The sequence below is a fragment of the Dermacentor andersoni genome, chromosome 4 (genome assembly GCF_023375885.2).
Source record: "Dermacentor andersoni chromosome 4, qqDerAnde1_hic_scaffold, whole genome shotgun sequence".
Classification (NCBI taxonomy): domain Eukaryota; kingdom Metazoa; phylum Arthropoda; class Arachnida; order Ixodida; family Ixodidae; genus Dermacentor; species Dermacentor andersoni.
Genome location: NC_092817.1, coordinates 111561442 through 111587554, shown reverse-complemented (window position 1 = coordinate 111587554; position 26113 = coordinate 111561442). Strand labels below are relative to the sequence as shown.

General features: G+C 40.6%; 1 protein-coding gene across 2 annotated transcripts in view; it reads left to right on the top strand.

Annotated features, from left to right (window-relative positions):
• Positions 1 to 21: 21 nt before the first annotated feature.
• The window catches only part of LOC126537478 (sialin-like), a 37152-nt gene continuing 11060 nt past the window's right edge, over positions 22 to 26113 (top strand). The window contains exons 1-7 of one of the 2 annotated variants that reach the window (XM_050184496.3): positions 22 to 232; positions 755 to 963; positions 3980 to 4213; positions 13714 to 13897; positions 18810 to 18943; positions 22342 to 22485; positions 23675 to 23807. In XM_050184496.3, the coding sequence (XP_050040453.1) occupies positions 187 to 232; positions 755 to 963; positions 3980 to 4213; positions 13714 to 13897; positions 18810 to 18943; positions 22342 to 22485; positions 23675 to 23807 (1084 nt within the window). In that variant the 5' untranslated portion in view covers positions 22 to 186. The remainder of the gene's footprint in view (positions 233 to 754; positions 964 to 3979; positions 4214 to 13713; positions 13898 to 18809; positions 18944 to 22341; positions 22486 to 23674; positions 23808 to 26113) is intronic. The other variant, XM_055074289.2, reaches the window with a different exon arrangement.

Sequence of the window (26113 nt, the reverse complement as noted above, 5' to 3'; positions counted from 1 at the left end):
CTCGTCGCGCGGCACACTTTCCTTTATCGAGCAGAACGCGCAAGTTCGCGTAAGCACTGCGTACGTTATTTCAAGAGGAAGATACGCGCGATAAAGCTGCGGAAAGCGGAAGGAAACAAAACCATACGATAGGACATCAGTTGCTGAATTTTTAGTGATACTGCTGTAGAGCACATCCTGTGAACTATGGAAGCAAGGACGCTTGCAACTTTGCCATCCAAGCAACGCAAAAGTAAGGGTTGCATTTACATGTATATATATCCATGATGTTACATTGTCAGATGTAAACACAGTAGGTCGTGCAATAGTTGGCTACTGCGAACAATACGAGTAAATTTTGCTCTATATTTGCAATATTCCTTATGTAAATTGTAGTTGTTAAACAGTGCAAGTATTCTTAAATATACATATATCATTGTAACACAATCTTGTTCCTTTTATGTGCCTAACATGTGCAAGAAACTGCATGTTAACATGCGGCTCATTTGTAGCATTGGTAGATATTGGTAGCTATCTTGCATATAGCAATTATAGTTTTTGTTCCTACTGTGTTTGCAGCAGGTTACACATAAAAATGGGCTAACAGAGAAGTACTTTCAGTCGGATATTTCTGATGTGCTTGTAATACATTATATTGTCTAATGGTAGATGAAGTTTACTTTTACATGGACATATATGCCTGTCAATATATATAACTTGAAACATATAATATCTCGCATTATTTCCTGTAAGTTCTTTCTTTTTCTCTGTGCAGCATGTCGACTTCAAGTCCGTTACCTAATGAGCTGTATGATCTCGATCGGACTCTTCCTGGTGTATTCAATGAGGGTGAATCTCAGTGTGACCATAATTGCCATGGTCAACGCCACAGCTGTGAATGGCAACACAAGCAGTGCATCAAACGTCAGCTGTCCTGTTCCTTATCGGAATGCATCATACATAGATGGAGGTGATGAGTCAGGTGTACGTTTCATTTGATTCTTTAGTGCACTGAATGCCATATCTGTAGCTGACCTGTTGCGCAATGTACTCGCTTAAGGATGTCTTTGGAAAACACACAGTCAATAAAATATATATATATTGCAGGTCACTCAGACTTTACGAAGAAAGCAGAGAGGCAGTAGCACTGGAAGCAAAGCTGTTGCACTTTGAGAATTTCCTTGGCTGAAATTTTATTTGATTACGGCCTTTGAGTATCCAATGAAAGATGTTTTAAAAAAAAACTTTCTTTTTTTTTTCATGTGCTTACATACAACTTTTGTAACTGCGACTTTTTAAGCTTGTGAGTGATAGCTCACTTCTGCCTTTGTAATTTTACTTATGAGTTTCCTCCTTTCCAGAATCAAGCAAATGCTTGATTCTGGAATCAACCTCTGTTCTTTTCTTGGCATTTGCTTGTGCATACATGCCAACACATGCAGATGCTACTGACCCAAGAGGGCTTTGCAAATACAGCTGTAGAAATTTAATTTTCTGCCAGGATGGACATGAAGATAAAATTTTGGCACTTATTATGGTGTGGCACATCACACACCCAGCTGTGCAGTGTTCACCTCTCAATTCGGAGCTCAATATTGATCTAGCCAGAAACTCATTTCATAACGTAGGGAAATGGAAGAGGCAGGCACTTGATCACAAGTATCCCACTTCCCATAAACTTCTGTCATAATGAGCAAAAAAAATTACGTTAGATGCCTAATGTCTGCACTGCAGACACTATATTTTCGCATTGCTAAATGAGCCAATGAAGAGTAAATAAAACTTAATATGATTTATTATGTCCAGATGGCTTGTTTTTATCAATTGCATGTAGTCCTGCTTACCATGTTTATTCAAGAAAAGGTAAAGGTATTTGCACCTCACATTTGCTAAACTGACAGCTGCGGTAATCAGTGGTAGGTTGAACAGAAAACAAAAATTGTATGTTGGTTTCACCTGGCCAGGAACTCTTCAACTTTACGTTCTTGATAAATACACAAAGACAAATAGTTTGCTTGTCTCAAATGATACTATCACTATTAATTCTTGTTCCCTTGTTGAACATTAAAGGGCCCCTAGCAAATTTTGGTCATATGCTGCAAGTTGTTACATGTCCTCTAAAGAGTGTTCTGCCGCAAAAATTTTTCAAATCGACTCATCAATAGCCTAGATAGAAATATTGCAGTGCCGCAAACCCATGATTTCAGCAGTTGGGCTCCACTGCTAAGCAAGACGCTCTCTTCACTCGCCCTGTCAAGCCTCCCCAAGCGAAATTCTTTCCCCGCGTTCTACCATACCGGACCTCAATAATCGCATGACACATACGTCACAGGCCACACTTTCATTTTTTCTCCTTGCTTTTTTTTTCAGTGATACGCACTTCCGCTGACAGTGTCGCGTGCAAGCTGTTGTCTCGTTCGCACAGCGCATGATTTTGTGCACTGTGCACAAGGGCACATGACTATAGCAGTATAATTCAGTGCTACAGGAATACTGAGGCAGAACAAGCAGATCGGAGAGCATGATCACGCGCTGCAACATGGTAGAAGATGGCACAGTTTCGATACTTGCACACGTGACTGCACAACCGTGGGAACAAGCAGACGAAGCAGAAGTATATCTCTCTTGCTTTGGTGCGAAGTAAAACAAAAAACATGCAGACATTCCATTTGTGTGTTTTATTATTTCTCTAAACTTCAATTCTTCAATTCAAGCAACAGATCACCTAAATAACAGATGGTGCCTTGAATAATTCTCGAAGTCATGTGTCACCACGAGCAATGTCACACTGTGGACCTGAGTACGTCGGCGCGGGGACGCGAGTATGTCACCGTCCGGCTTGGAGCGCAGCGGCTGCGAGTGAAGAGGGAAATGGCGTTTGGATTGAAATTTCAGATCTTTCTGCGGCACGTAGCGATATAATACTTTGCAGACACGATCATTGGCACACATTGTATGCTCTGCGCTTGTCAGCTCAACATGGCCAGACCTGGTGAGGGGCCCTTTAAGTAGAAGATCTTTAATCACAATATTCAGACAAGATAAAATCTTTCTGAATGTGTAACTCATATTTTTTATCACACAACTATACTGCCTTTCACACATATCCAATATGAATCTGGCTCATCTGTTTTGAATCTTTCGAAGCTTCCCAAGTGAGCATACTTCTGATGAATCTCAAAGAATAAAAGCATATTTTAAAATAGCCTTAACCTATGTGAGAATGCACTTTTTCTAATGTTTGTTGTTTGTTAATGTCTCTGATGTTAACGTTTCTAATGTTGCAGATTTTAAGTCTGAAAATACCAGCTGATGCAACTGCTTTAGTAACCACATGGTTGTCTTATGCATGCCAAGAACGATCACTTGCATTAGAGAATGGTGCACATAAATATGCATGCATGCATAAATTTCTAATTTACTGCTTACATGATTACTTGCCCATGCACACAGATGGTGTGCATGCACATGTGTGTACAGATGCACACACACAAAAAAATGTTAACATAGTTTTTATTATTTGATGTCATTTTTCACATTTATAAAGTACACATTGATGCAAGCAACCTAATATGTGGTGACAGTAACAGTCTGAAGAAAAGCATAGTATTTATTAGTAGTTGTGAATTTCACTGACAGAGAATGAAGGAAATTATCAAAAATAGCTTGGCAAATGTAACATATTAGTGTAAATATTGCATAAAATAATGACAGTAAGAAGCATCAAACTGTAATCTAACAGGCCCTTTGACATACTTGAACAGAAATATGCTTTTATTTAATGTTCTCACAACTTATTAGCCTACTAGCCAACAAAAGGTGCGACGACAGTACAATGAATGCATATGCAATATACTACCCTCGTGCCTTTTGTGCTCTCGTAGGCTATTTCGTGGAATACCACCAAGCATAAACTTACATTCTTTCTCACAACTCTATTGAGCAACATTTGTAATGCCTCAGAAGCTTAGCATATGTTTGCTTCCCTGGACATGTGCAGGATGGAGAATTTCTCTGGGACCCTGTGATGCAAGGCTATGTGTTAAATGCCTTCTTCTATGGGTACATAATAACACAAATCCCTGCTGGGTGGCTTTCGGAGGTCATCAATCCTGCATGGATCCTTGCAGCAGGTGTCGGCACCACGTCGCTGCTCACTCTTGCCACTGCAGTGGTGGCAAGAGCCAGTTTCGGTGCATTCCTTGGTCTTCGGGTTCTCGAAGGCATCGCTGAGGTAACTGCATGAAATTTATCCCTGCTTATATTCTATCGCATGTTCAAATTAACTCTACAAATAGGCAATTGAGAGGCTAATAAAATTATTATTATTATTATTTAGCCCCCAGTCCTTACCCAATGTATAGTTCACCAGTATCAATAGTAGCTAAAAATAAATTCCTCTTATTAGACTGTCTGTACATGGTGCATAGCTTACAGTGGTAAATGCTTTGAATGCAAGATGAAACTGACAGGATATTCAGCAGTATATTGTGATGGCCAGAGGTGTTATGAGCACAGCCACACATATGCATTGTGGAATTCAGATGCTGAGCACTAACCTCATGTTCTTTTCTTTCTTTTTCTAATGACAATGCATGAGTGGAATCCTTAATTACGGGCAAAAACATAGCACCAGTTCAAGAGAGATGGAAGATGTCCCAGTTTAAAAACAAAAAATATTATAGGCAGAGCATGGTCATTTACTCAGAGTAGCCAACAACTGATATATTTTCTTGGCCTGTACCAGTGACATGTGCTTACCACATATATCACAGGCAAACATGTGCTTTTGTGGATAGCATAGACAGGTAAACAAAATATTGTTGCTGCAACTATTGCCAACAGCTCCTAATGTTCACGGGTAAGTTGTGGGTGTCATGTGGTATGCAGAGTTTCTGGAAGGGATTCCTTCACTTGTTTTACGTAGTTAATATCTTGCAAGCAATCGACAATGTTGGGTGAAGCGTGAAAGGTCGGTGATGACTTAAGATATTACGATAAGTGCAAGATTGACCTGAGCAAATAGCACTGTGGGCTACAATAGTGCTGGATGCGGAATTCTAGTAATAATAGGTAGCATATCCCATAGCCACCGAGTACCTTGATGATTAACCAGTCATGCAAGTGACATATTAGCCTGTTAGCACCAGATGCCATAGTGAGCTCAGTAACAAACTATATTTGATTGATAAAATAGAATGTAATGTTTAGAAAAGAGAAAACAGATGGTCACATGGTGTTATTGGTTAGTATTGTAGCATTTATGTGTGCATGGCTAGCACGAGCTATTGGGACAAAAGCGAAGGCATGAGAAGAGACAAGATACAGCACTGTGTCTTGTTTCTTCTTGTGCCTTTGCTTTATTAGCCACGCTTCCATATCAACACACCCATTTTTCACTTCTGGTCATTTATGTGTGTTGCGCTGGCAATGCCAATTGAGTGCAATATACAGGTGCTTTCCGAGTATGCTGTACACCAAAATTTTTCATAGTGACTTCGGATCGCACCAGTGTCACAATCTCTGCCTGACTAGCTGAGTTTGGTTTATGTGATATTATGTAAGATCAAATATTTTCAAAAGTAATATTAGGAGGCTTTTGCATGAAGTCACAGTCCAGCCATCTTGCCTAGCATCCAGGAGAGCACTTTAGAACTAGCTTCTTGCAGCAATTTATGACTATAGTGCAAGACATCTTTTTGTGAACTTAAAAGCAATCTGTTGAAACTTGATTGGATGTGTAATGTATATGCCGCAATGCCTCTGGACAATATATCTCCACCTTTGTGTCAATGGTGATAGCACTTTTAGTACAAAAGGTAACAGGAGGGTGCTTGACAATGTTATCTGACGACACAAAAACCTTTCTTTTTTTCCTTGACACACCCTTCTGCGAACTTATCTCATGGGGTTTGGCATGCTGGTGCACTTGGGAAACAGGAAAAGGCATGCATTGATACAATTGATGCACATTGATAAGCTACAGGACACATCATATTCCTTCCTGTAAGCTTTACGCAGGAAGCCGCGACTCCAGCATCACGGATAAGTTGTATTTGCGAGATCTTTCACTAGTGAATATCTCAGGTTGTTAAAAATAGAGGGTTTTATATAAAATAATAATTCTTGATGGTGTAAATTTATAACAGCAGCAGACATAAGCGATTGTTCAATAATCATCAATACGGTCTTTAGAACTTTATATACGGTAACATAATTGTAGAATTGAAGCAGGTCATGGCTCAGTTAAGACATATATTCAAATAATAAGAGTTCTCAATAAAAATCTGACATGGGGCCTGTCACTCTTATTCTGATATCCCCTGGTAAACATAAATGCTAATGAAGCTAACAAATGTTTTCTCTCTTACGCTGAAGAATATATGCATAGTATACCATTAGTTTTGCACAAGTGAACTCATTTTACCGTTACATACTTGAGCCATAGTAAAGAGGCCACTTACATGGGCACTTCACTTCAAGTTGGATATTAAATCTAGGCGTGGTATATATATATATATATATATATATGAAAAGATAGCCACTCATTATACCAGAGGCATAGACGGAAAGTTTTCATCTTTCCAGTGGGGGAGGGGGGAGAGCTGGGGCCTGACCAGCTTTCCGAACACCGTATAGGTATATATATTACCTTTCATAACTGCTGCGCTTAAAGAACCTTCTTGTGACCTTGAAAAATTGTTCACTGTAGTGACGGCCTTATATGAGTATTTACAAGACCTCATAGTAGGAGACAGTTCAATTTACGGCCTGAGTCCTCTTGCACCACCAAGAATCTGGCACCTTTCGGTGGTGTAATCTTCCTACGTATAATTGTCTTAGTACTTCACTATCAGTGATAGTGTTTTGCCTTTCTGGTGGAACTGCAGCCTGCATTTTTTCTTCTTTTTCTTTTTTAATATTTTTTCTCTCTTCTTTCTTTTTCTTTCTTTTTACTGTATATCTGAGTATAAGTGCTGCTGCGCTTGACTGCTATTGATTCTGATTTCGAGTGAATGTGACTTGGCCTCATTTCAGTTACTGAGTGAACTATATATATTTATGACCTATGCATGCAAGTGGCGATGTTTCCATCCCTAATAAATGTTGTAAATTATTAGAAGACTTTTTTTTTCATGGTCAAAAAAGCGCTCAGAGCAATTTGAAGCGAGGTGAGCACACAGCAACATATTCATTCTCTAGGCATAGGCTATCCATACCATTAGAAATAACTGTTAGTTGGCTACCTCCTCTTTAAAAAATATGTATAATAAGCTTTGTCCCGTGTATATATTTAACTGTATTGTGTCTGTGCATGGTGTTTACATTGGAAATTTTAAAAAATGTTGAAGTGAGAAAATACAGATAAGGTAGCTGTTGCTAGTGCTTCTAATGCACTTGTCATCCTATAGTCAGGAGTTTCAGAAATAAAGCAAAAGTATGAATTAAAAGCCGTGCACATCCGCACCAACAATGATGCAGTATAAGCTTTGAATTGCAATAACATGTTAAGTGAACAGGTAGGGGCAACTCAAAAGGAACCACATATGATGTGATGTGGGTGACTGAACTCTGGTAATGACACTTGGGAGGAGGGGTAGGCTTCGGCGTGTCCAGTGGGTTCTGCACCCCCCTCCCCTCTCCCGGAGAACTTCGGAATGGGCTCGGGCCCCGGAGCCGACCCCCTTAGTCAGTGCCTATGACCAGAGGCTTATGATGTTCAGTGGTGGAGGGCACAGAGTGCTGGAATATTTAATTGTGGGAACATATGAAGGACTAGCACAATGTGTGAAGACATTTTTTTAGCATTATTTATTTATTTTCCAGTGTTATTCTCAATATGACAACAGTATGTGTAAGCTAGCTAGCTGCAGAAACTGTTTGTTGCCATTTGAGGAGCCAGGCTGCATGGGGAGAGTGCACGGTTGGTTTATACACCAGTATCTATACTCATTGTTTCAAATGGAAAGGTACTATAAAGAAAGACTCATGGAGTGGAGATGAAAGGCACACACAACAAGAAGAATATTATATAAAAGGATGCACAATTTGTTCTTTGTTTTTCACTCTTTTACTTATGCCTTCTATCACTGACTTTTCTATGTGTAATAATTATTAACTAGAATTGTACTTAGCCTCGTAGCTGCACTGGAATGGCTCTCAGCACGTAACAAGTGGTGAGCCAACAGCTATGGCCTGTCACTCCTAGTTACATTGTGAAATGGATAGCACATGGATGACACAGCTAGGGGAAAGGAATTCCACATGTACACATACTTGTGTTATGCATGGAAGCTAGTTTTGTGCATTAATGAAATAGTTGTTTTCTTTGCAGTTGTCATAGCAACACTGCTGAGAACAGCTGTGCTGTTCGTGATATTGAAGTTCAAGAACAGCTGTTCATGCGACACTCTTGATCAACAATGAGCACGGCTACTAAACCATGGCGCATGAGCCATGCATGGGCAATAGCAGGCTTCTTTCAACATGGGAACAGCTGAGGGAAGCTGGGATTAATTCTATATGCTATCAGTTAGGTTGCTGTTGCAGGGGTTCAGTTCGACATGGGCTTATTATAATCTCACAATCTCAGAACTGCTAACAACGGTATGCAGCCATATTTATCAATAGTTATTAATGAGATAGCAATTATATCCAGGCACATTTCTGCCATCGCCTCGCTGTGATGTTCCGTATAAAGTCCAAAGGTGATATTGCTGTTGTCGCCCGCCCTACACTGTATGTGCGAGTGGAAGTGTGTGAGGGGAACCGACAATTGGGCAACCAACCTCACCCACGTGAACAGAGGGAGAATCAGGGAGGAAGCACTCCATCTTCCATCGCACGCGAGACGCCCAGTGTTGCAAATCACCGGGGAGTGGAGTGGAGTGAGGGGGACAGCCTCTTGCCCCAGCTGCAACTGCACATGTGGCAGTTGCATGCAGTCGCGTAGCCGTATCTTGAGAGTAGTCTGTGTTGGGGACAGTCTAGGTGGGTCAACAACTCATAGCTTTGTGAGTGCTGTGTGCTCTTGGTGCTCAGTTTACATTGAAGCGATAGACAGCACAAAGGTCACTTCGCTCACTGCTGCTGCCGTGTTTCCTCACACCAGCGTTTTGACAGCGAGTGTCCGCAGTCATCGAGTGTGATGTGTTCATGTTTGCTGTGCACACTGACACCATGCTTGTTAATTTAGTTATGCCTATGTTCAAAAGATTATACGGTCGATAAAACTACTATCCTTGCTTCGTGTAGCTGTCCACTGATCTGCTATCGCAATTGATGCTTCACGTTTCAGCCAAAACTGCGACTTCATGTGATGCTCACTGCTTACGTAACAGCACAATAATAACATGATTACCTTAGGACGCTCCTTTCACTACATGTCTTACCAATGCAACTGTATCACACACTATGATGTGACAACGTGCGGGGGAAATAAAGAGCTTTTATTACATATTAATATGTACGGGTTCAACTGCACGCGCACAGACTCAAATCTTCCTGGTTGCGCATGAACCACTGTATTGATGCTACGAGGCAAACACAAGTGTGCCTTTAGCAATGCTTTGTATGTCCACACAGCTGCAATTGCAAAGTAAACACAATTTCATGCATTGCACACGGTTGTATGTGCAATCATGCCTGCTACAATCGCATGACCGCAGCTGTCACTGTGCACACAAGCAGCGACCAGGAGAGCATCATGATACAGCACCTGCAAATGACTGGCCAAGCACGATGGCCAGTTTATGTGCCGTTCGTCTGTTGCTCCGTAATTCTCATGTGCATGGGAATACCTCAAAGTGTGGTTCAGCGTAAGACCGCTGCTCCAGGCTGACCTTTAGGTGTGCTATCTTCCCTCACACCGCATAGTCAAGGCTATCTCATCTGCTCATTCTTCGATGTGCGGTACACATGCAATGTGGCCCAGATTGGCAACACAGAACATAGATAGCCTTTGCACCTGCATGCGCTGGCCACAGGAGTCACTTCTCAACACCACCATTTCACACGCGCCTTGTCATGGTCATCCAGTCTCTCTTCATATCGGCCTCACTATGCCACGGCACACCTGCTTACTTAGCAAGCTCATGTTTACTACAATTCATATTGCTCCTAAAGCGGCCAGCCTTGCTTTGTATAACACTCTAATGTGTTGCATTGCATTCATTGCTTCGCCCTTGTGGTGAAACTATGTCGTTTTTTTTTTTAACAATGCACTGCTGCATCATTCACACGTATTTAGATCATTGACCACTGGCTGGCTCACATTTGCAGGGCTGTCATTCATCACATTAGTCAATAAACGAGAAGAAAAGGGGTTAACAGAGGGGCCCGATTTTTATTAATCATATCATAAGAAGCCAACAAGCAAAGACACTGAGGACAACATAGGGAAATTTACTTGTACTTACTGATTGAATTGAAGGAATGGTAAATTAATGGCAATGAAAGCGGATGAAAAAAAAACAACCCAATTGCCACAGGTGGGGAACAATCCCATATCCTTGCATTATGTTGAGTATCGCAGAAGAGCATGTGCTCTTTTTTCTAAAGATTACTCTCTCTCTCTCTCGTATCACAGACGTAATGTGAAGATGTGGGATCATTCCCCACCTGCGGCAAGTTCATTTTTCATCCACCTTCGCTGCGAAAAATTTATAATTTCTTTAATTGAATTAATAAGTATAAGTAATTGCCCCTATGTTATCCTTGGTGTCTTTGTTTGTTGCCTTCTTATGATATGATACATTGGGCAGTAGCATCAAGAAAGCAGCATGTTGAGATTAGAGCTGCAATTCCCTAATTTCCTGGTTCTTTCTTTTTATCCAAATTTATTTTTACATGCAATATTCATTTTAAGGAATAGTAGATTGTATGAATGACTTCTCATTTGTGTTTGCCCAAAATAGAAAAGGAGGTGTGGCCTAAATGGCTGCTTTTTCTCAAAATATGTAAAGGTTTCAACACTAACTGTCTTGACTCACAATACTAATAAGACTAAATTCTGAAAGAAACTAACACATATCCCTCTGCACTCGTTGTTTCAACACGAACATTTTGCTTTGTGCTGTTTCCTGTGAAAGTTTTGAGCAATTCACACTTTCCTCACTATGTGCTGGCCCATTGGAATAATCTTTTTCGGTTCATTCACCACAACATATTGGCTGACGAAGTGTTTATGTGTGGATACTTTATGTATGCTGCCTTCTTTAAATCACATGGTGCTAGGCCTGAGTACGTACGAAATAGAAAGGAGTAGTTTCTTTTCGTCTCTGACAACTGCCATGAATTTGGTTCTTTTCTGTGGTCCAGTCCTGGCAAGCAAAGGGAGCTCAGCCTTGGCGACAAGTGCTTATTGACTTAGGCTCTTAGGCTCTTAGGCCCCTGTATTGGTGCATATAGCTGAGGCTCAGGAGTTTTAAGAGTTAAGAAAAATATGTGATTGTGTTGCTGTGGAAAGTGCAATCTGCTTGGTATGGTGGGGCCACATATAGATAAAGCTTGCCTATGTTAAATACATTTGTTACTGCTTTTTATTCCCAAGGAATAGTGTGATTAATAAGTGCGTCCATCTCTTTCTCCATATTTTGTAAGTTGCACTCCCCACTCATAAGTATTTTTAATCCTGCTCATGGCATCTGACCTTCTCGCTTCTTCCAGTCTGTCAGATAGAGCTAGTAAATGCTCCCGTGCCATAGTTGCTTACAAGCTAACAATTCAGAAGATTCTCCTGCAGAAGCAAGCTGAGCCTACTCATCATCAGTCCATGCTCTACAAACCAAGTGTCGACCTATCTCGTGCATTCATGAAGAGAAGGCACTGCCATGCCTCGGGACTAGAACATACCGCAGTTGCTCATGCACACAGTGAGGAAAAGCCATTTGCGAAGGTAGCATGAATTCTCAAAAGCTACAAATCCCTCTGCAAATGCGCATACAAAATGTGGGGAACTATTGCAGTGGGGAGTGGTGCTGACCAGCGAATGAATACGTGTGGATCATTGTCTTGATGAAGGAGCTGTGCATGAACAACAGCACAGATGATTAACATTGAGCATGCTGTGCAAAGTTGTGGACACATTCAGTCACGCACAGCAGTAAACTTTGTGTTGAGAAAGCAGAGAAAATGTGAACATGGGCCCTCCTAGGAGAGGGTAAAATAAACAGTCATATTTGGCAGACAGATGCACATGAATTCCCGGGGAGCTGCGTTAGTGGCTGCATTGTTATAATGTAATATACTGTGAAGTATATGTAATTCATGCCAGAAATTCCACGGGCATTCTTGTATATATGTCACTTGCATTTCATTATTTTGTTTTACTTGGATGTACTATTTGTTTTCCTTGTGTGCCTGACCCCTTATGTGGGGCCTTTAAGGCAATAAAATTAAATGAAATGAACCAGTACTATCCTAGTTTTCATGAAGCACTCAAAGTAAAATTGAAGGTATGGACCTTTTATAAAATATCTTAGCGTGTAAAGAGGTGATGATATGTACGTCTTTGTTATATGATTATAAGGTTTTCTACAAGAGCAAATCAGAAAGCCTTTGCCCCTATTTTTTATTAGTGAATATAAAGTAAATAGAGGTAACTACAAATATAATGTACTATTCTATGCACTTTACCCTATTTCTCCACATAGTCCCCAGACCATTTCAGACATTTTTCCCATCGCAGCGCTAAATTTGAGATGCCCCTGTGGTAGAATTCATCCAGCTGACTGTGGAACCACTGTGGGACTGCTGTCTTGGCTTCATCATCGCCTGTGAATTGCTGTCCTGCCAGGAACTTCTTCAGCAGACTTCTCAAAGCGAGACACCTTTCCCCATACATAGGCTCCTTAGAAAACGAATCACACTATCATGTCCATGGAAAACGAATCGCCCCACAGCTTTGCATGTCATTTGTTTTTGTGGGCATAGGTTCACCAAATACAGAGTTTATTTTATGATTCACAGTTTTACTACTTTGTTCTGCACAGTCACTACGTGACAATATACGAGGGCAAATCAGAAAGTCATTGCCCCTATCATTTATTAGCCAAAGTAAGGTGCATACAAATAATTACAAATATACATACTATTCTACGTACCCTGCACTATTTTTCCACATAGTCCCCACACTGGTCCATACATTTGTCCCATTGCAGCACAAAATTTGAGATGCCCTGTGGTAGAATTCGTACGATTGACTGTGGAACCACCATCGGACTGCTGTCTTGGCTTCATCATTGCACATGAATTGCTGACCCGCCACGAACTTCTTCAGCCTTTCCACATACGTGGGCTGCATTTCCCTTTGGATTTCAATGGGCATTCATCCCTTGCTCCATAGAAAACTATTCACACTTTGTTGTTCATATGCTGTGGACGTGTAATGCACAACTGCCAAACTGCCATCTTCAACAACTGACAGCAGCCCCGTGCTGTGGAGCTACCAGCAGATAAGACAGGGCCAGTCCAAGAAAGGTCCACCGCTGGGAATGAATATGTTGACTTCGCATTTGCAGCCCGTAATTTGGCTTAAAAAAGATAGGGGCACAGACTTTCTGATTTGCCCTCGTATTTATAATGTGCATAGAAGAGCACAACAAAGCACGAACAAATCATGTTCTATTCATACCTGTTGTCATACACAGCGTTGCAACCAAATCATGTGCTGCCAAGTGCTGTTTTCTTCCATTGCGTTATTTCTGAACTTTTTCCCTATATTTCTGCTTACAGGGCGTGACCTTTCCATCTACGTTTGCCATCATGGCTCGCTGGTCACCGGTGCAGGAACGCAGCTTCCTTCTTGCCATCAGCACGCTAGGCAGCATTCTCGGTACTGCTGTGACACTACCTATTTCTGCTGTGCTGTGCCAGTATGGCTTTGCTGGTGGCTGGCCTTCAGTATTCTACCTCACAGGTGTGTGTGCCATCTGTGAACTGTTTTTACTGTTGGTGATAAGTTGTATAGCTGTGAAGCTAACATGCCAACACAACTATCTGAATGAATACCTTGGACACCATCTTAATTGGCACATACACGTTCATGCATGTAACAGCTGCTAATTGAAGCAATGCTAAGGGTGAATGTTATATCAAGCCAGGTTGGTGCCTGACTTCTTGGAGTCCTATCCATGTTATTAGTTGTTTGTCTTCTTTTTGATGTGTGGCAGATAATTACTGGTTACCAGTTAAGGAGGAAAACTAGTTGAAAGCTCACCTTCAATCAATCAATCAATCAGTCAATCAATGGGATTTCACGAGATGCTAAGGAAACACGCTGAGAGACTGCATACGTTCTTAGCCAAGCCATGCAAAGAATTTATGCCACTACACTGAACAGTAGAATTAAAAAAAGGATCCTCACAAAGTGCATCTTCTGCATTTTTGCTAAAATTTCTGCATGCTCTGAAAGTCTTATGAGTCCTGTTCCACATGTAAATCAGACAAAGTCACATATTTGTTTTTATCACTGTGACATATATTTGGCTTTGGCATTAGCCCCCCCCCCCCCCCTTTTCTTTTGCGAATGTGGTTAACCATTTTTATTCAGTACCACAACCTGAGCACCTTTCGCAATCTTATAGATTCTGTTCTTGGGTCATGCCCTAGCTACAGCATACAAAAACAATTTTGGTTAATGCATAGATGACTATTTAGAATTTGTGAGCTTTTAACTTTCATCTACATTTATCAGCTATAATGCCAACATTGTTATGCAAGGGACAAGATATGCATTGGCTCCTGTGGCTCTTCTGCTATGTGATATTTCTCTAGCCTGATGTGGCAAGTGCAGAGAGGTGTGGGATAGTAGTGTAGCCAGTGTGACCAAATATCATATAGCTCCCAAGAAGCATGGTTCATGGTATTTCTTATTTTCTTTGACACTTGTTTTCTGCACCTGAAATTCAAGCATGACAAGCCAGAGAAGGGGGGGGGGGGGGAGCTGCAGTTTATTTATTTTTAATCAGACTCACGTATACTGGAAGTATCAACCACAAGTATAGATGGAATCATAACGTGTGGTGCATTGAATTCAGAAATGCTAAATTGAGGAATCGCCTTAAACTGCTTTCATGCACCACATGGATTAAGATAACAGTTTATGGTCACCTAGAATTAAAACGTCACAATGCCATATGCGTACAATTTGTTCCACCTCTTAAATATGGTAGCAGCGAGGTGTAGTATCCCCATAGACATTGTTATTTCTGCGTAAACTATGAGTGTGCCTGTTGTAAACGGGACGACCAAGGAGAAAGCCTGTGCCAAGGAGTATGCCATGGGGTTTGTTCTGTACAAAACTAAGGTAGTTAACGGAACACCCCTCTCACATGGTCGTTGCCATGTGGGCCAAACTTGGAGGCACCTAAATGCCAGGCTAATGGAGCACTGCATGCCTTAATTAGCAGGTCCAGCACACCTGGTCATCACTTCCAAAGGTGCAAGTGTGTTCTGCATCTTGACACTGTACACCTCCTTGGTCATTTCAATGTAGAACAAAGATTCATGTGTTGCTACTAAAAACTAAAGGTATTCAAGTACAACAATTCCAAACCAAATCAAATACAAATATTCTAGAAAAATGGCCACTGAATGTCCAATCGAATATGAAATATTTTCTTTCCCAACAGAGTGAAATATAAAGCATGCATGGAATAATTTTGGTTAAAAAGAAGGCATATATAGACATTATTTACATGGATTATTTACAGGCATATTTAAATATGCATGTTACGCTGTTTGCAAATGGACGTTTGGTCAACTGAGGAGGTTGTAAATGATAATCTGCTTTCAGTTATGTGGTGCGCCATAAAAATGACACTACTATACCAAAGGACAGTTCATCATCAGTTGCACGTAGAGCATTGAGTTCGTTCAAAGAGAGAAGTGCCTAAAAGTAGGACGTTCATAATGAATGACTAAAAATGAGCAGGAGTTATCTGCTGCATATGATCGCTCAGGAAGTGGGGCACCTGTGCAGCAACTGCAGCTTGCCAGCAGCAGAATAATTTGGAACAGCCCTAATTTCCATTGTTCTTTTCTTTAAGTCTCCAGTAAATGTCATTATACCTTATATATCTGAAAAGAATGAGTATTCGACAATTTTGATTATTGAATTATGAAATCAAGTGAAACTTGAATAGCAAGAAAGTGTTCTATTTTTATTCAAAGCTCTGAATATTCACACACCCTTATTAAAACCAAAAGAGCAGTCAAGTTGAGCGATGAAGTTGATCCCCTAAGTCACTGGATGAGTGGCTTAGGGGATGAGTGGCAAGCACAGTGATGTTTGCCTTTCTTTTTGTTTTGTTTTATTTTCTTTCTGCTGCATATCGATCAGACTTACCTGTAACAAATTACATGTTGTTAATTACTTGTAATCAATTATGCTTTATTGTAATTTTGTAATTCCATGATTAGGTACATTGTTTACTCAGTAACACTCACGGTAATTCAATTACTTTTTTCAGACACCAATTGGTACATGTAACCAGTTACAATTTTAACCAAACAAGCTATGAAAGGTTATGCAGCTTTGAGCACTTAAATTTAGTAGAAGCTATATTGTCCAAACATGGGTTACCTCCTTTGCACAATCAGCATCCTACAGCTAAGCCTGGATCACATGAACATGGCACGTACGCTTACAGATTTGCACACTCCACATGGAAGTCCAAGCTCTGAGCTTTTCTCTGATAAGAAATTTCTCCTTCTCTTCGGGAATTGCTTACAGGCAGCCTTCATTGGCGGTAAGAGCTGCTGCTCATTTCTTTGCCTACTGCCATCTATGACTTCTCTGATATGGAGAGAAGTGTTTGGCCTTTATATGCGTCTAACTGTTTGATGTATACATTACTAATGACACCTATTTTAGTGATTGTAACACATGAACACTATTGTTAGGGTTGCATAATATGCAGCTTTATATTAAATTGCATTACAGATTTGGCCACCTTTTCAAAGAATGTGCACATTTGCTGGCATCCATTGCATTTAGTCGTTTATTTCTAACTGGCTAACAAGTGAAGAATGCTGGAATTAGGTCAACATGTTGGCCAACAAATTGAAATGGCGCTTCTATGGCTCGATAGTAATGGCCACGTTGAACAACATTGATGCCAGGCAATCACCTATGGACAATTTTTCAGTTACTTTTTGGGGTGCAGTAGTTAGTAACTGTAATCAATTTCATTTTTGAAGGCAATAATTGTAAGTGTAATCAACTACATTTTGATGATTTTGATGGGAATGAAATGCAAAAGTGCTTGTGTGCTTAGAAATAGGCACATGTTAAAGAATCTTTGAAGGTCAACATTAATATGGAGCCTCCCACTATGGTGTAATTTACTGTGCAGCTTTGGGATGTTAAGTTATGTTATATGTTATGTTTTAGCTTTTTCTCATGTGAACACTACTTGTAGCCTAGTGCTCATTCTGTCCTTCTTTTTTTGCGTGTGTGAGTTTTGTTCTTTAGCGCTGGTAAATATGCATCCCAATTTATTTGACTCTGATCTCAGAGTATGCATGTGTACTATATGGTAGCAATAGGCGAGATATATTGAACATCAATGTGGTTGCAGTGATATCATCTTGATACTTGCCTGTATCCTTATAGTATATAATCTTGTTACAACCAAGATGAGTCACCACAATCATGCACATACAAATAAAGAAATCATACATTTAGAAGCTGTGACAACAGCTGAGAAAGTGTTGGGAGCTGGAGCGGTGTTCTCGAGCGATCACTCTCAGGGTACGATGATGTCTACGAGATTGCACATCACTCTGCATACATGGCCGACAACCTTCTTGGTACTATGCCAAGCTTCACACAATGTCAAGAACACTGTCGGCTGTATATTTTGATGTGCCTTGCTGCAAGTCTCACAAAATCTTGTGAAAGTGATCATATTCTCGAAAGTGATCACTCATGAATACTACGCTTGGTGTGTTTTGGCTGCAGTATGTGCTTCACTGTGATATGTTAGTGACACACTGTGACATTCACATTATTGGCACAGGTTGTGTGGAAATACAATGGAGTTTCTTTTGCTGGGTAGTGTAAAAACTAGACTAACCTTTGTACGTGGCAATGGATAGATAATACAAGATGAAATGCAGACAATAGAACAATAGTCTTGAGGCAGCAGCTTGTTTGTCGTGATAAGAAGCAAGTTATGCTGATGGCAAGCATATGTCCAACACAAAGCCCTTAACACTCACTTCGTTTGAAAATATAATGTTCATGAAAAGAGTCATGCCTCAAGTATTATTTGCATATATGTGCTACTGAATTAAACTTGAGGAATGTTTCAAGCAGTGCTTATTTACTCATTGCAATTCAGTTTTAGGAAGTTCACCACAACTCATTTTAATCAGACTAATAAAAAAAAAATTTGGTTCTTCAGCAGGATTACATGGTCACATGGCAGATCACACTCACAATAATAATCAGTCATAATCACAATCAATGATCACTATCATAACATGATCACATCTCTTTTCTATTTTGTGTAGATAGCCCTTTTATGCAGTAGGTTCCCTCAAGGAATGAAACTGTGTTCTCTGACAAACTAATAAACTCAGAGACCCTTTCTTAGCCTATCATAGATTCAGAGTACTCCCGTCATACATTTTTGTCTTGGAGGAAGTCGATTGCAGTTTCACTATGCTAGTGATAGTAGCAAGCTGTGTATTTCAAGAAAATTTAGTAGCAACATGGTGCTTGCATGCTTTACATTCCATGCAACTAAAGATCTTGCTAGAGTAGGACAAAATGTAAGACAAACTTGTAATATATGGTAATGTGCACCATTTTGGACTTGCAGGTCTCTTAGGCTGTGTGTGGTTTGTCTTCTGGGTTCTTATTGCATCTGACAGGCCAGAAAAGCATCGCTTCATTTCTCAAGAGGAGAAGAAACACATCATAGAATCACGTGGTGCAACATTTTCAGTGCACAAGGTATGTTATCTTAACGTACTGGTATTTATTGCTTCTTTGGATTTATTCTTCGCATGAAGAAAAAGCATTTTGCAGGTTGTGTCTCACTGACCTGCATAACACACAGACATCATCACCTTGTTGATGTTTCTGTTTGTCGCCATCAACTTATATAATTTATTATCATGTTCTACCATGACCATCTTTCCTCAATTCATGAGTGTGCATTTTAATATGACCACTCTTACCAAACCTTATAATGCAGCATAAATAATTTGTTGTGTCCAAATACCATTGTAGTTGCAAAATTATTTTAGCTGCTATTTTCAGAAATCAACGCGCTCATTCACTAGCACATATGACCAGCTAGCTGCTGTTATATACATATTTTCTTTGTGCTATATCATAGGACAACAGAACTAAAGAGCTCCCACATGTACCACATATATGATGTCTGATTTTGGGCCAGCCCAAATAGCTCACAAAGTTTTTTTCTGTGACATAGTTTCTTGTGCAAAAACATTTTTCACTGGAAAAATAAAGAAAACCAGTCAGTGCTGTAGCTGCAGCTGGCCACTTGACTGACCACTGCTACAAATGCAAATGCTCGCCACATTTTGTTAATACACGTGTGCCCAGGCAGCTCAGCAGGCAGATTGACAGGAAATTATGCGAAGCTTTTTGCATATTAGAAACTGGTGATGAATGCATAAGCACATATGTCTTTGACACTCATAAGGAATGAGGTTTCACATCTGAACAGGATTGTTCGAGTCAGTGACTTGTAGTGGCTTGTAGTCCGTGGTTTTCTTGTTCTTTGCTGGTTTGTTTGGACATTTGTTTGCGCATTTGTTCATGTCTGTGGTGGCCTCCTTGCACATCTTTGATTCATCACTAGCGCTCCACCCTGTACCCTCTCTCTTCCCGTCAAAATTTTTATCGAGCTAAAAGCTATTTCACAGCAAAAGCAACAGCACCAACTAGCCCAACTACCTTCTTTAGTTAATTCACGAAGTTGTTTATTATATTGGTTGTCTGCAGTAGATCTTACATTGACCTGTTATAAAAAAGGGCCCCAAATGCTGTGAGGTGAAGAATTTGGGCTGCTGTTGACATCAGGATACAGCATTGCATCCCAATATAGTTTGCCATTCTGACAGTGCAGCAGATGAAGTGGCATTTTGCTGCTGTTGCTTCCTTTTAAGCTGATGCAACAGAACCTTGCGCAAGTAACTTGCAACTTTCAACTGTTAAACAGAACTCGGGACGTTTGCAAAGCAGTGCAATTGGTGTGTCAACTGCATGCCCATGCTGTGTTAGTTCCTTTGTACACTTGCCTTGCCCAAAGCTTTCAAAGCATGAAAAACGGTCAGTAAGTCATAATAATTTTTGTACCCTTCTTATTTTACTGTTTCTTCCTTCCACATGCATTTAATGCCAGTAAACTCAGTCACCTTAATGTATTAAAAACCAATGCTGCTTTTCTACAGTGAAGCTGTTAAGGGTCAAATTCCATAACGGTCTTCATGTGGCGAGAAAGGCTGGCATGCGATGCCATAGTCAGTGTCAAATGTAAATGCAGCACAATGTGTGCCATAGCCCTGAATTTGCTTTGAAACCTAATGATCAGTGATTACAAAATAAAAGTTACCTTGTGCATATCTCATTCAAATGGACTATGGCTTATGTGCATGGTTATTTTTAACCAGTAATCAATTTTTTTTTTCTCACATCACGTCATACCGGTTTCCTGTTAAATTAGGGCCAGCTAGGAGTTTGGCATGGCTGCGGCAGTGAAAGCTAATGCCATGGTGTTGCAATTCAGCCAGTGTCTGCTCCCTACGAGCGAGGCCATGAGCTAGCAAACAGATTCCTAGTACTTTCGAAGAATGTGAGTACTCGCTTACGCAGCTTTGCTGTCTTTCATGTATCAGTTGTCAGATTGGCATACATCCGTGAAAGATTTTTTAGAAGCTAACGCATGTCAGGCCTTTCTTCCAACAAGGGGTGTTTGGTTTCGTAGGTAGGGTTGCCTGCTTTGTCAATGGGGGGGGGGGATGAGAGAGAGAGAGAGAGAGAAAAAAAAGTGGTGCCCTGGTGGGGAAGGAGGGGGAAGACTAGACAGGCAGCAGTGCTGGATTTGTTATGCAATCAAGTATGCATTCTACGATAAGTAAAATATATATATAGGAAGTTGTGATAAATAGTACAACTTAATCAAGCACTTTCCTGTTATTCCTGTATTAGCAGAAGAGAGAAAGGAGTGTCATATGAAAGGTTACATTAACCCTTCAGTACATGGTTACGTGCACCTTGGAATGCAGTTCAAAGCACTACAAATTTAGGCCAGTGTTGCATTTTTGGTGAAGTCGAGGGAGATAAGTTTACTTTGTCTTTTTATTGACTCATATCATGAACAGGGTATGTTCGTGACACACTGTGACATTCACACTATTTATACAGGTATAGCGTGGAAACATAGTGGAGTTTCTTTTCGGACAGAAGATAAAAACAAGGTTTTCCTTAAGGTTTGCACTGAAGACACACCTTTTATGGGATACATATGCACTTTGTAAACGATGATTTACCCTTAGGCTGATAAGTAACACATGATTTTCATATCATTTATTTTTTCAGCGACTTATTTTGCCAATTTCACCTGTTTCAGGAACTTCAATGAATAAACTTGCTCGGAGCGTACACCCTTCTTGTACATATATATGTTATAGTAGTGCTGCCACGAAAAGGCATCCCAATTTAATTCTTGTATGCATTTTTTTGTTTGTCATGTGGTGCTGCCCCATCCTTTAACACCTTTACAGGTTTTCTTGTCAACAAATCTGTTTTTTGTAAAAATTGTCGCAACATTAATAAATCATAAAACTAGCTCAAATTCGTTAACATTATGAAAAATTCGGGAGAGTTGGCAGGTATGCAAATTTCGGCTTGCACTTGCTCTTCATGTTGGAGCCAGGTAGCTTATGCATGCAACTCTGCAGCCAGTCTGCAGTATCACAGTGCTGTAATTTGGGTGAAATCTGACCGTTTCAGAAACTAAGACATGTGCAAAAAGCATTTCATTAAAGAAATATTGTGCTGTAAAATTCTGCATAATTTATTTATGTTACTTAGGATAAGTATTCTTTGTACGGTATTCTTCAGAAAGAAATTACCCTGAATATTTCTGTGTCTCTGTTCCCTTATGTTGGCTATCTGGAACACTACAATTGTTGTCTGTATTACTTGTTATAAATGTTGAGAGTGAGTGTTTCTTATTCATACACATTCATAGCCTCATTGTTTGCCCTGCTTTGAAAGGACAAAGGGGCCATCTGATGCTTATATATTGTTTCTAAAGCTGTCCAGAATGGGTAGCTTACTGATACTGAGTGACATTGTTCATCTCCTTTTGGTCTTAGTCTGTGCCTTGGGCGAGCATACTGACGTCACGAGCTGTATGGATGTGTGCCCTCATCAAGTTCTGTGGTGCATGGAGCTTCTACACACTGCTCACTGAACTGCCCAGCTACTTAGCTGATGTGCTGCATTTTAACATCCAGAGCGTACGTACAACTGCTCCAGTTCCTCCCAGCCACCTGCTGTGTATTTACGTATATATCTAATCATCTATTTCAATGGGAACAGACTGATTAAAGATCTCCTGAAGTAGATGTGGCAATTCTGTAACGTCAGCTGGATTACTTGAACGTGCATGCAGGCTTGCAAGGCCAATTGCCAAGTGATGTTAGCTGATTCACAAAATTTACAATGCTTGCATGCTGTAGCATGTGTATGTTTATGAAATTTCCAAGTAGTACATTTTTCTGCTTTCCTATTTTTCTAGGTGCTTTATAATTCTGTAACATACTAAACTTTTTAAACTAAAGCTAAATTCTCAAAAATAAATTTAGGATACTCTCTAAATAGTATTATTCAGTATGAAATGCAGACACCTGTCCTAAGTATCAGTAATGTATGTTATGATTTGCTGATGAGCACATTTTACTCATCATGGGTGCCAAGGCTGTTGACTGATATGCACCAGATAATCCATTGGCAGAGAATGTGTTTAGTGTGGGATAGCAGAAATATAGAAGCAACAACAACGACATCCAAAAAAGACCCAAGAAATTGGAACTAGAGTGAGAGTAAATTTTGACTGTGATTCCAATCCTGTAGAATTCACCATACAGCCTCGACCTTAGTGTTCGGGAATAGTATCATACATTTTGACTGTACAGTTTTAAACATGTTTGTGGAAGGTAACAATTTTAGAGTAATTAGGAATACTTAGAAATGATGTATAATTGATTAATAGGATGCAAGACATCATTTTCTTCTTTCTTTTCTTTCTACAAAATGTGAAAGCATGTGCCCTGATGTAAAAAGTGCTTTGAAAAAGAGAGGGAAAAATGAACTCTATAAGTTTCTTCAGAAAACACACCTTGATGGGTATTATATTAAGTTTGCTATCACCTTTGGGTGCAGTACTGTCTTCACAATTTGACACTGCAGCAGCCATTGTATCACATTATTCTTTACCATCATTCCCACATGGGCCTTCATTTTGTCAATGATGCTTGAAATTGGGATAGTCAGTGACATTCCATCATTTTTGTGCCAACATTAAGGAACATCTATTCTGCTCTGCAACTGCCAATTCATAGATTCTGCACTGTCATTATGCTGTGTGTCTTGAAATAAGTAAGATGAATATGTGGGGCCTTTTTCGGTCTGTTACCTCATTTTCAGGACGGATCTCTGAATGCTAGTGTCTACTTAAGTCAGGTGCTCGTGGGCCTTGGAAGCAGCTACTTAGCTGATCATTTGCGAAAAAAGGAAATTCTTGGTGTGACAAATGTGAGAAAAGTTTTTGAAAGTATTGGTAAGTTGTCTGCATTTTCATAATACTAATAGCATTGTCTTAATTCTTGTAACATATGTGGGAGAAGTGTTAGCCAGTGTTGCAAGATAGTTAAATTTTTTTTTATTTCATCCACTGAAAAGGGCAGTGTGCAAACACATAAACATGAATGAGTGGGGATGAAAAAAAAAAAAGATGCATCTGTGCATGTGTTAGCATGACATATGGATCAGAACTCTATGTAGTAAAAATTATCTGGAGCCCCTCGCCATAGCTTTCTTCATACGCAGATTGTTACTGTGGGAATAAAGCCCCATAATATACATAATTGTAACGAGACCTCTGACTAGTGCACATTTGTCACAAATATATTAACTCAATATATACAAGGGCCATGTATTTACTTAAAGGGGCCCTGAACCACTTTTTTATCGAAGTGGAGAAAGACATTTGAAGTGAAGATAGGCTATTTCAGAACCACTTTGCCGCAAAAAGTACTTCAATGCGTTCAGCAGAAGCGGAGTTATCGGCAATCAAACGTGGCCTCAGCTGTGCTCCCCTTCCTCCTCCAATGCCTTGCACTGCGAAGGCTACAGCGGAGACGTCACCGTGGCGCGCAGTTCAAATTTCTGATTTTGCGCCTATGCCGTGCTAAACATAAGCCAAACGCAGCTGTCCTCAGAGAGCTGCAGTGCGCTTAGCCACTGGACTCGTGGCGGCACCTCGCCGCGGCCGCTGTGTAGCCGAGCACAGCGACCAATAGCAGGTGCTTTATAGTGTGCTTTATGATGAAATAGAGCACACAGAAAAGAGCGAGGATCACGGGGTTTTTGAAACGAGAGCGTTTGAAAAAAAGGTGACTTCGCGCTCCGCTTGCGAGCTCCACGGACTGCGTATGACAGCAGAACTTGGCTGAGATGTTCACAGCAGTGTATCCTACCCGCGGACTATGTTATTTCAGCAAGCCCGAGGGGTGATTCAGGGCCCCGCCCCTTTAATGAGGAGCATGTGCTGTTGGGCCATTCTCTCAGCTGCAATTTCTGGCATGCTTTTGTATAGTTCTTGCACATTCTAATGCATATTTTGTACAGTTAAACCTCGACATAACGAAGTCGGTAATATAGGCAATTTTCTTCGTTATATAGAAACTTCGTTGTATTGAAATTCGACCTTTTATGCAAATAAGTACAGTCACCGATCGATTTATCTTACACGGAAAGGGGCCACAGAATTTTCTGAATTATTGGACAACCAAAAAAGGTAAATTTGAATGAGAAACTATTCCTTTTGATGAGTTTGGGAGTCGGCAATGAATGATATGGTTTCATGCTATGTCGACAATATCTTCACATCGGCAGTACGAATTAAACAAAGCCAGCCACACTTTCATCCACAATCCGCCAAAACTTGGCTGATATATGCTTGTGTCGCCTGCACTGGAACGACGCCATCTTGAAATGTGCCAGCAGTGGAAAGCGAATACTTCGTCTGCCTCTCACTGCAATGAGTCACCGAAACTCGAGATTACACAACCTCCAATATTAAAACGTGCAACAATATAGCTTACATAATGCCACGCTGTTTCGGCACACCCACTCTTTGCACACGCAGCAGGTTCAAGTTCTGTTTATTTCAACATCAATATCTACAGACAGTGATGCTGTGGACAGTGGACAAAAAGCCTCAAACGCGTAGGTTACCTCTAAAGCAGGGTGCGTGGCTGCGTATGCGCTCAGAAACCGAGACATGCGCCAACTTGTTCCCCCACTCCACTCGCCGCTCCTGTGTGCTCCCCCCCCCCCTCTTCGCGGCGGCCGCATTTCGATAGAGGCGAAATGCGAAAACACCTGTGTACTTAGATTTAGGGTCACATTAAAGAACCCCAGGTGGTCGAAATTTCCGGAGTCCTCCACTACGGCGTGCCTTATAATCAGAAAGTGGTTATGGCACGTAAAACCCCATAATTTAATTTTTTTTCCTCCCCTCTTTCCCTTTGCTAACACAAGAAAGCGTCACCCGTGAAGCTACCATCTTTCTCGTCTCATCCTCGCATGCTTTCACTCGCATCTAAAGCACACAACATGCGGGGCGCGATAAGATCATCATCATCACAATCATCATCATCAGCATCATCATCATCACTACCATCCCATTTTATGTCCACTGCAGGACGAAGGCCTCTCCCTGCGATCTCCAATTACCCCTGTCCTGCCCCAGCTGATTCCAACTAATGCCCACGAATTTCCTCATTTCATCACCCTACCTAGTCTTCTGCCGTCCTCGACTGTGCTTCCCTTCTCTTGGTACTCATTCTGTAACCCTAATGG